Source organism: Mandrillus leucophaeus, unplaced genomic scaffold (assembly GCF_000951045.1).
Source record: "Mandrillus leucophaeus isolate KB7577 unplaced genomic scaffold, Mleu.le_1.0 Scaffold281, whole genome shotgun sequence".
In the NCBI taxonomy this organism is placed as follows: Eukaryota; Metazoa; Chordata; class Mammalia; order Primates; family Cercopithecidae; genus Mandrillus; species Mandrillus leucophaeus.
The window spans coordinates 1,113,927-1,125,706 of record NW_012102932.1 but is presented as its reverse complement, the minus strand read 5'-3'; the positions used below and the strand labels follow the sequence as shown (position 1 = coordinate 1,125,706).

Here is an 11,780-nt window from a genome sequence, read left to right as displayed (position 1 = left end):
CTGGCTAGTTTTTTGTATTTTTTAGTAGAGACGGGGTTTCACCGTGTTAGCCAGGATGGTCTCGATCTCCTGACCTCGTGATCCACTCGTCTCGGCCTCCCAAAGTGCTGGGATTATAGGCTTGAGCCACCGCGCCCAGCCGGGTCTGTCTATTCTTATGCAACTAATTGAAGTATTTTTACTTTAATCATTTAGTGACAGATTTAACTGTATTTTTCTTTATTAAAATTGTTCATGGAAATTAGGATGAAGTAATGGACTATGGGTACACTATGATTTACCTAATTATATCTAGTGTGGTATATTTAGTTGCTTCCAATTTTATTATTATAACTAATGCTACAAAGGTTATCTTAGTCATAAAACTTACTACATTTAGGATTATTTACTCTATGTAACAGCATAGAAATGAAATTTTTGGGTCAGTGATTGTGAACATATTTAAAACTCAGTATTTATTGCCACATTGCTTTTCAAACAGATCATATCAGTTTAGACTGCTATACACACACACACATATATATGTAAATGTATTACAGTTTTATTTTACTTTATTTTTATTACCTTTTTAGGTTTCTTGTGATCAGCCCTTACTGAAAGAAGGACATAAAAGTGCCCAAAAGCGGGCCCCTCAAGGGGAGCCAACCACAGTCTCTGAATATTTCTTCAATGATATCTTCATTGAAGTGGATGAAACAGAATAAAACAGTCTTTTGTCTTTTTCTTTTTTAAATTAGGTCTAGGATTTCCAGAGTCAATTACATCAACAAAACAGTATTTAGAGCAAAATATCACTGTCTATTTTTCTTTAGGTTGATTTTGAATATTTAATAAGCTTGATTTGAAGCTTTTATAATCAGTGGAAAACATTTCTGAGGTTCCTCTCATTCTGATTGATTCAGCATTTTGCAAATAGCAAGCAATTGAGACTGCTTTCTCAGACAGATGTTGTTTACATTTTGACTCTTCCTGTGCTAAGCACACATGGACATTTGGGAATGCTGTGGATATATGTCTCTGTATGAATTGCAGTGCAGACAGATTTGGGGGTTAATTGTATCGTATTTAACATTTAGCAACTTCTTTTGTGAAGATTTTTTATTTTTAGGGGGAGATGATGAAGGATGAAGCCTTTTCCGTTGCTTCTATGTACAGTCATGTATCACATAATAATGTTTAAGTCAACAATGGACCACATATATGACAGTGGTCCCATACAATTAAAATGGAGATAAAAAATTCCTATCAACTAGTGACATTATAGCCAACATAACACAGTGCGTTGCTTTTTTATGTTTAGATATGTTTAGATACACAAATACTACTATTGTGTTACAACTGCCTACAGTATTCAGCATAGTAACACATTGTAGAGGTTTGTAGCCTAGAATCTCTAAGATATACCACATAGCCTCAGTCTGTAGGGTGTGTCACAGTCTGTACCATCTCAGTGTTTGTAAGTACACTCTGTGTTGTTCCACACAAGATCACCTAACAAGGCATTTCTTAGAACATACAGTAAGGGACACGTGACTATATGTGAAAACAAATTGTGAAACTTCACTTTAGTATGGTAAATGTTAAAGAACTTTTCTATTATCAGCTGTTTGTCTGACTAAAAAATACATATTTTTCTAATTCATGGTGATGTAACATTAGTCCTCATTGAAAAACTAGTATTTAAACATAATTATTTATAAAGATGACACATCAAAGAGCTTATTTATTTTTAAATTTTTTATTTAAAAGGGTATACTATTTTCACCCCTCAGATTGTAGATAAGGAAGGCATTAACAAATTTATGTTTGTCTCCTTTTTCTCTTTAATTTTAAAGATATTTGAAATGCTATAACTAAAAATGTTTGGTGTATATGTTTTGAATACCTTTTTTCCCTCAGTTTAGTATATTGACTTTGTACTGTGAATTTTTCTGTTTTTCTTCTTTCTTGGATAATCTCAGGATTTTCATGAGGGTGGGGGAACTCAACTTTATTTATTAGACAGAATTTCCATACAAAGTTCAATCTCCTTTATACACACACAGACATATATTAGTTTTTAAAAAGCCAACTTCTTCATAGTTTTTTCTCAATTCTCAAGGAACACTTAGATCTTTAAGCGTGGAACATAATAGTGATGTTAAAAACAGAGAAAATAAGGCTTTATAAAGTTAATGATTATCATCAATATGAATTTAAGATTTGTTTTAATTTCAAGATTTAATGATTTACATGTGTGTTTCTATTATCTACTCAAGCAGATCTGTAGTGGTTCCAATTAGACTTCTCAAACAGCAAATTTATCCTGATTTTATTTGAAAAGCCTCTTGGAATGATAATATAGTAGCCCAGGAGTTGGAAACTTTCTGCAAACTATTTTGGGTTTGCAGGCCAGATGGTCTCTGTGGCAGCTACTCAGCTCTGCAATTTCAGTGTGAAAGAAGCCATAGACAGTACTTGAATGAAGGACTGTGGCTGGATTGGCCTTTTAGTTTGACCCCTGCATTAGGCCCCGAATTTTCTTACCCTGAGGTGCTGATATCTGTATGTATGAGTTATTTGTCACTAAAGTTATGAGTTGTGCCTAAAAGTTAAAACTGTTGATTGTATTATATAATGATCAGTGTTTCAATTGGGAAGATATTTTAGAGTCTAGATAATTATGTTTGTATATTGAAAAAATGGTGGCCAGTTTTTAAGCTCCTTAATAGAAGAGAATTATGTCTCAGCAGGTATAACAGTAATGCTAATTTATTGAAACTACTGCTGTTAGAGCACTTCTTATTCATTGTCTTTTAGTAAAATTTATGACATAACATTTTGTCAGAGAGGAGGCTATATAATTTGGAGTGGAAATTGTAAGTAGGCATTTATTTCATGATTGATATGTCACAGAAATTATGGTAGTAAATCACATTGCTATTTTAATACCCTGTTTATGTAAGTTTTTAAAACTCGTATTCTGAAAATATTTCATTCTCTTAGTGTTAGTTTGGGAGTTAGATTGCCATGATTAAACTGTTATTTATCCTTGTGTAATATAATTTTTAACCTTAACATCTGTCTCTTTTTAATCTATAATCTAGTTTTATGGAAGATGGAATTTCTTACTATATAAAGAATACAAAGACTCATTGTATTAGAGAATCAAGTCAGCCAGCTAAATTATCCTACTGTTATATCCTTAAACCTGATTTTGGAAAAGAGAAAGTTAATCAGTGTATTTACCTTACATGGTGGAAAGAACTATGTTAGGTCTGATTCATGTAAAGAAGATGTTGCAAAGAATTTATTTCACAAATCTTAATGGAGATGTGAGTAAAAGTTTTTATCTTTTCTTGACTTTTTCTCCTGAACACTTATGTCTTAGCAAGTGGTCAGCATGAGGGTTTGAATGCCTAATTGTTGGTAAATGGTTGAGGCATGACAAAAATACTAATATCCACTGTTTATCATCATGTTATTTGAAACAAAAGTGACCATGTATACTATCTTGCTTGAAGAAGTCTTTGACAGAAAAAGCAATATCATGTCATTTATAAATTTTCTTGTTCTAAAGAAAGCAGTTGTATATATATAAATTATGTAAATAAAAGTTATTTTATACCATTTCTGTTGTGTCTTTTAAAGATGACTAACTAAAGAATTGGCTGGGTATCGTGGCTTACACCTGTAATCCCAGCACTTTGGGAGGCCAAGGTAGGAGGATCACTTGAGCCCAGGAGTTCAAGACCAGCCTGGGCAACATAATGAGACCTCATCTCTACAAAAAAATTAAAAATCAGCCAACTGTGATGGGGTGTGCTTTTGGTCCCAGTTACTCAGGAGGCTGGCATGAGAAGATCGCTTGAGCCCAGGAGGAGGTTGAGGCTGCCGTAAGCTGTGATCGCCCCATCACACTCCAGCCTAGATGACAGAAGACGACCCTGTCTTCGTGGGGAGGGGAAAAGTTTTTGACAGGAGTGCATATCCTTATTTCAAAGCTGTAGGAGTCTGCAATGTGATTGTCCTAATAGTATTTGGAAGAGACTTCACACAGCATCTCTGTTTGCTACAGCATCGCATCCTGAGTCTGCTGGAGAATCCTGTCTTACATTGGGTTTCACTAACAATCAGCTGTCTTCTGGGTTACCCAGGAAATAGGTTGGGGTGGTATTCCCAAATATATTTTATCTCAAATTCAAAGGGCCTCTTCGAACATTGTTGCTTCTGTCGTCATGAAGGCCAGTGCAAGGTGCAGAATCTTGTCTACCCTCTCCCTACTGCCTTTGTTTAAGAGACGGGGTCTCAGTTTGTCGCCCAGGCTGGAGTGTGGTGGCGTGATCATAGCTCACTGCAGCCTCGAACTTCTGGGTGCAAACAATCCTCCCAGAGAGGTGAGCCATCATGCCTCGGTAGCTTGTTCTTCCCTCTAAAAATAGATCCCACGTCCTCAGACCACTAGACCCTTAGGAGATTTGCCTATGTGACAGGCTCCTGAACTTTAGCAGGATTTACCTCCCAACCTCTTACGTGTGTATGTCTTCCTAAGATATCTAACTGCTTGCTAAGTCCTGCATTCCAGCTCCAGTTAGCATAATGTTATCCATGTCACATTTCATTTTTTGTCAAAAATCAAGAAAATACAAGTCTCACCAGACTATATTCTGAAAGAAAATGAGGGTATTCATATCACTTTGAAGTAAGTAAAATCAGTTGTCCCTGCCATATAAAAATGCAGGTTCTTTTAGTTTTTCTCACCGGAATGGAAAATGTTGCATTTTTTTCATGCCTCTGGCTTGATTCCAGGTATTAGGAGTTGTGTTGATTTGGTCTAATAAAGGTACCAATCTTGAACTGCAGCTGTGATTGACATCATCATTTGTTAAATCTGTGATAACTTATTGTCATTCCCCAAGACCAGTGGTTCCCAAACTTTATTGCACATCAGACTCACCTGGGAAGCTTTAAAAAGTTTCTATGTCCGAGTTCTAGCCCCTATTGTTAATCAGTGTCTGGGTGCAGTGGCTCATGCCTGTTATCCCAGCATTTTGGGAGGCTGAGGCAAGACATAGCGAGACCTCATCTCTACAAACAAAACAAAAACTAGCAGAGCATGGTGGTGTGTGCCTGTGGTCCCAGCTACTGGAGAGGCTGAGGCAGGAAGATCGCTTGAGCCCAGGAGCTCAGGGTTGCAGTGAGGTATGATCACGCCAGCCTGGGTCACAGAGTGAGACCCTGTTGCTAAAAAACATTAAAAAATAATAGGGCCAGGCACAGTGGCTCATGCCTGTGATCTTAGCACTTTGGGAAGCCGAGATGGGAGGATCACTTGAGCCCAGGACTTTGAGACCAGCCTGGGCAACATGGCAAAACCCCTTGTCTACTAAAAATGCAAAAATCAGCCAGGCGTGCTGGCGCGTGCCTGTGGTCCCAGCTACTGGAGAGGCTGGGGTGGGAGGATCACTCGAGCCTGGAGGTGGAGGTTGCAGTGTGCTGAGATTGTGCCACTGTACTCCAGCGTGGGTGACAGGGAGATCCTGTCTCAAAATAAGTAGAAAACACACACACACATTGCAGTGCCTGGGGATGGACGTCAGACATCACCATTTAAAAAGAAATCTGCAGGTGATTCTAAGGTGCAACACCAACACCACACAAAACAAAAAAATGTGAAACATTGTTTGGGACCCGTCTGACTTTAACAACTGGCCAAGCTGGTGAGTCAAATGGAAATGTAGTAGGAATCAACAGATCCCACTCACTATGTGGGTCAGAGAACGGGGGTGGTTTAAACCTTCTATTTGGCCCTTCCTTAATGCCTTATCTCATGGGTTAAGGAAACAGTGTGATGACTGTGCTGTATCCTACTTCTATGCATTCTGGGACTGAGGAAATAATTACAGGATGGGCTCCTGTGAGAAGTCAGACCAAGAATCCATCTTTCATGCAACCTCCATTAGCCTTCACTCTGAAAACCGGATCATACAGGCTTTTCAGCTCTCTGGAAATCAGTATCATTTCAGAGTCACTCTCTTAATAACCGTGAAATAGCTGAGCATTTCTGATTCCCCAGTGCAAAGTCCCTGATGAATAACCATAGTTCTATCTGCAGAAGGCTTGGGGAAAGATTAATGGTATACCCATGAAGCCACAATTACAAAATCCTTCCTCAGGGTCTCCCATCCGCCCCCTCAGTCCAGGGACTTTGGGTCTATAACCTGATTTATTTAGTCTGGAAACTGGATATGAGGCTGTCTCCACTGTGGAGACTTGAGTTTGGTTCTTGCACAACAGACCTAGAATTGTTTTGTCTATAGGTGTCATGCAACACTTTAGAAGGCTGTCAGTCTGTTTAACAGGAACCTTGGGGTCAATTAGCCATTATCACAGATCCCCACATGTAAAAATACACTGTGTCAATCCTTTGCTATGGCTTATTATAATAATTGTGCCCATCTGGTCTAAAACAGTTCGGCATTGCTGCCTGGCTTCTTCCAGTATTCCCACTGAGGTCAGGGGACCTAATTCCTTGGCAGTACCTCTCACCATCATCTCCAGCCTGCGAAGGACAGCCATCGTAGTGGCTGCATCAACTCTTCGAAGAGGCTAATGCTTCTGTTACCAAGACTTTAAAGAAAAGAGTGTCCTCCAGGCCCTCTTTGGAGTTATGGTTAGGGGGTGTCTGAATAAGATGTACATAAATATAGCCAGTCCCCCTTTATCTGCAGGTTCCATATCCTGAGATTCAACCCACCAAGGATCAGAAATATTTGAAAAATAAAACATAAAAAAATACAACTATAACAAATAATACAAACAAAAAATAAGTATGACAATGATTTACATAGCATTCATATTGTATTAGGTATTATGAGTAACCTAGAGATGATTTAAAGTATATAGAAGGATAGTGCTATGTTATACGCAAATACTATGCCATTTTATTTTTTGAGACAAAGTCTGACTCTGTCGCCCAGGCTGGAAGGCAGTGGCGCAATCTCAGCTTACTGCAGCTTCGGCCTCCCAGGCTTAAGGGATCCTCCTGCCTCAGCCTCCCAAGTAGCTGGGACTACAGGTGCATGCCACCATGCCCAGCTAATACTTATATTTTTTGTAAAGATGGGTTTTTGCCATATTGCCCAGCTGGTTTTGAACTCCTGAGCTCAAGTGAACCACCCACCTCGGCCTCCCAAAGTTCTGGGGTTACAGGCCTGTGCCACCACACCTGGCCTCTGGAACCAGTTTTTCTCAGATACCCAGGGACAACTGTAATCCATTCTAACATCCTCATTTTCCTGAGTCTTCAGATGGCTTCTTGTACATGGCTTTCTCTGTATAGTAGTGAGCATCAGAATCACCTTGGAGGGCTTATTAAACACAGATTGCTGGGCCCCAATCCCAAAGTTTATTTATTTTATTTAATTATTTATTTTTGAGAAGGAGTTTCACTCTTGTTGCCCAGGCTGGAGTGCAATGGCACGATCTCAACTCACTCCAACCTCCACCTCCTGGATTCAAGCAATTCTTCTGCCTCAGCCTCCCGAGTAGCTGGGACTACAGGCAGGCACCACTATTTTGTATTTTTAGTAGAGGTGAGGTCTCACCATGTTGGCCAGGCTGGTCTTGAACTCCTGACCTCAGCAGGTCCGCCTGCCTCAGCCTCCCAAAGTGCTAGGAATATTGGGAGCTGAAAAGGCCAAAGGAATCTTGACCAACTCAGCATTCCACTGAAGGCTATATGATGAAAGAGCAAACTGTTCATCATGAATACAGAATGTGAGCAAACTCGCTTCTGTGCCTGCCCCAGAGGGTTTGCTGAGGGCTCTCACTCCCTGGCCCCAGCTCCTTGAGGTTACCTACTGGGACATCTAGAGCCTATTGTTCGAGGAGTGCAGTCTTGCAAGCCTGCTCTGGACCGAGCAGCTAACCTCTTCTTCCACACTCCTTCTTGCTGTCTCTCTTGCCTAACAGCGGAGGGCTGTGTAAAGCTCAGGGCCCTTGTCCACTAGAGGCAAGGTGTCCCCTGACCCTTCTTCCAAACATATTCTTTTGTCTGTTGTCTTTATTCCTGCATTCATCGCCCTTTGTTCGGTCCCCCAGGGATCCTGGCAGGCTACAAGTGGTATCCTGAACAGCAACAAAATCAAGTGCTCTACAGGATTACAGGCATGAGCCACCACTACAGGCCCTAATCCTGAAGTTTATGATTCAGCAGATCACGGGCCTAAGTTCCCAGGTGAGGCTGATGCTGCTGGCTTGTGAGCACAATTTGAGTATCACTGTTTTATAGCAGATTCTCAAACTTGGCTGCCTACTGGAATCACCTGAGATGTTTAAAAGAATACTCATTCCTAGGTTCCAACATCATAAATGATAGTTTAAGTGGTATGGAGTGCTTGGCTTGGGATTCCTTTAAATAGCTTTATTGGCTACATTTGACACACAACAAACTGCATACATTTAGAATACAATTAAATTTTGATACATGTGTACACCCATAAACCATCACCACCATAAAAATAATACATCCATTATTTCCAAAGTTGCCTCTTCTACCCTGGCCTCCTGCTCCTCCCTCTCTCCTGAACACCTCTCAGATTCCAAGGTAACAATCTGCTTTTGGTCACAATGGATAGCCTGCATTTTCTAGAATTTTATATAAATGAAATCATATATACCCTTTTTCCGTTTTGGTTTCACTTCTTCCCTTTAGCGTGATTTTTTGTTTGTTTGTTTTTGACACAGAGTTTCACTCTTTTTGCCCAGGCTGGAGTGCAGTGGTGCAATATTGGCTCACTGCAGCCTCTGCCTCCTGGGTTCAAGTGATTCTCCTGCCTCAGCCTCCCGAGTAGCTGGAATTACAGGCGCCCGCCACCATGCCTGGCTAATTTTTGTATTTTTAGTAGAGACGGGGTTTCACCATGTTGGCCAGCCTGGTCTTGAACTCCTGAGCTGAGGTGAACCATCTGCCTCGGCTTCCCAAAGTGCTGGGATTACAGGCGTGAGCCACCGCGTCCGGCCTACATATTTTTTTTATAAGCTAAATAACCCATGAAAAAGGCGTTAGTTAAAAAAAAAAAAAGAAAAGAAAAAAAAATCTCGTCAGTTTTTTTTTTTTTTTTTCCCCAACCCCATAATCTCTTCCTTAAGGACCTGGAAGCCTTCTCTTTGAAATGAAATCATCGAGGGAAATAGCATTTCTATTTCCTAGTCCTATGGAAAGGGTAGGAACCTAACTTCAGCTGGCACCTGTTAAGTTACAAACCTACCATAAAGACATAAGAAATTTAATTTTCCCTTGGATAAAGACAATAAACGCAGGTGGCTACTCCGATTCGCAGGTGATAAGTGGTGCTGTCAAGTCATCTTACTTGAGAACTAGTTGTTTATCTTGAAAACATATATGACATGGGTTGCATCTGCCTGGTTATATAAAGGGGTGAGTGTTTTTTATTTTTCTGAGACAGAGTCTCACTCTGTTACCCAAGCTGGAGTGCAGTAGCGCAATCTTGGCTCACTGTAACCTCTGCCTCCCAGGGGTGAGGGTTAGGTTCTGTCTTTGCAATCTCTTTAGCAGATTGCCTGTAATGCACATCACATTCTAGTTTGATGGGTTTTCAGATAATTAAATTGCTTTTCTTCTCTTCTACTTTTGTGGAGACGTTTTTGGTCGTGGCAGGAATTTTTGTTTTAAATTATATTTCCCCAACAGCATCTTATATAACCCTAGTACAATGATGAAAACCAGGAAATTGACATGCGCGCAATACTATTAACTAAAGATTTTATTCAAATTACAGCCAATTCTCAGTAACCTCAAGGATTGGTTCCACAACTCTCCTCCTCCACCAAAACCCCAGGAAGCTCAAGACCTTTATATAACATGGTATGAGCATATGTCTTATGCACATCCTCCCATGTACTTTAAATTATCTCTGGATTATATCTAATAACTAATACAAATGAGAATGCTATGCAAATAGTCGTTATACCACATTTTAAATTTCTATTTTTTTATTGTATTGTTGCGTGTTTTTTTTTCAAGACAGGGTCTCACCTATTGCCCAGGCTGCAGTACAGTGGTGCCATTATAGCTCACTATGGCCTCAACCTCCCATGGCTTAGGTGATCCTCCTGCCTCAGCCCCCCGGGTAGCTAGAATTACAGGTGCCACCACTCCCGGCTGATTTTTGTATTTTTAAGAGAGATGGGTTTTTCGCGATGTTGCCCAGGCTGGTCTCAAACTCCTAGGCTCAAGTGATCTGCCCACCTTGGCCTCCCAAAGTGCTGGGATTACAAGTGTGAGCCACTGCACCTGGCGTGTATTGTTTTTTTTTTTTATTGTCTCTTCCCACCCAATATTTTCCATCTGTGGTTGGTTGAATTTGCCAATGTGGGACCTGGGGATACAGAAAGCTGACTATATATCATGTTTACAAGTAGTGTATGTGTATATACAATTCCATGAAATTTTATCCCATGTAACATCACCATAGTCAGGGTACACAGCTATTCCATCACCCCGAAAATCACTCTCATGCTGTCCCTTATAGTCATTCCCTCCTCCAGCTCTAACCCTTGGCAACCACTTACCTGTTCTCCACTACAACCTTTATTTTTATTTTTTACTTTATGTCACCCAGGCTGGAGTGCATAGCTCACGGCAGCCTTGGCCTCTCATACTCAAGCAATCCTCCCACCTCAGTCTCCCAAGCAGCTGGGACCACAGGTGCATGCCACCACACCCAGCTGTTTTTTTAAAAAAAGATTTTGTAGAGACTGGATTTCGCTATGTTGCCCAGGTTAGTCTCCAACTCCTGGGCTCAGGCGATCCCCACCTCCTGCCTTGGCCTCCCAAAATGCTGGGATTACAGGCATGAGCCGCCATGCTGGGCCCACAACTTTTCATTTCATTAAAATGGGATCATACAGTATGTAACTGTGCAATAAAGGGTTAATTCAGCAGGTTTGGGTTGTGCACATTCCAAAGAAGGAATTGACACTTGACCAGTTCCTTAACCTATAAACCCTTGAAGTAAAAATCCTGCCTTTTAAGAGTGTTTTTGTATACCTGGGGCCTTCAGCCCTGACAGATAGTTTATGCTAATTTTATGCTGATTTAAAACTGTATCCTTTCACTGTAATAAGCCATAACTGAACATAACTTTTCTGAGTTCTGTGAGTCTTTCTAGTTAATCATTAAGATTAAAGTGGTCTTGGATAACCTTTAGAGATTGTCTTTTACATAAAATCTAATTTTTTTGTTTTTGTTTTTGTTTTTTTAAGAGTTGGGGCCTCGTTCTGTTGCCCAGGCTGGAGTGCAGTGGTGCATTCATAGCTCACTGCAGCCTTGACTTCCTAGGCTCAAGTGATCCTCCCACCTTGGCCTCCAAAGTAGCTGGAACTACAGGTACACGCCACTCTAGCAGGCTAATTTTTATTTTATTTTATCTTTTTAAATTATAATTTAAGTTCTAGGGTACATGTGCACAACGTGCAGGTTTGTTACATATGTATACATGTGCCATGTTGGTGTGCTACACCCATCAACTCGTCATTTACATTAGGTTTATCTCCTAATGCTATCCCTCCCCCCTACCCACTCCCCACAATAGCCCAGTGTGTGATGTTCCCCTTCTCGTGTCCAAGTGATCTCATTGTTCAGTTCCCACCTATGAGTGAGAACATGCAGTGTTTGGTTTTCTGTTCTTGCCATAGTTTGCTGAGAATGATGGTTTCCAGCTGCATCCATGTCCCTACAAAGGACACAAACTCATCCTTTTTTATGGCTGCATAGT

The 11,780-nt window shown here is 40.4% G+C and overlaps 1 protein-coding gene across 1 annotated transcript in view; it reads left to right on the top strand.

Annotated features, from left to right (window-relative positions):
• The window catches only part of LOC105543395 (transcription factor TFIIIB component B'' homolog), a gene marked incomplete at its 5' end in the record, with an annotated part of 26,799 nt that extends 23,188 nt beyond the window's left edge, over nucleotides 1-3,611 (top strand). Inside the window, one exon of the mRNA XM_011985284.1 lies at nucleotides 573-3,611. Coding sequence (XP_011840674.1) covers nucleotides 573-704 — 132 coding nt within the window. The remainder of the gene's footprint in view (nucleotides 1-572) is intronic.
• Between the last annotated feature and the right edge of the window lie 8,169 nt (nucleotides 3,612-11,780).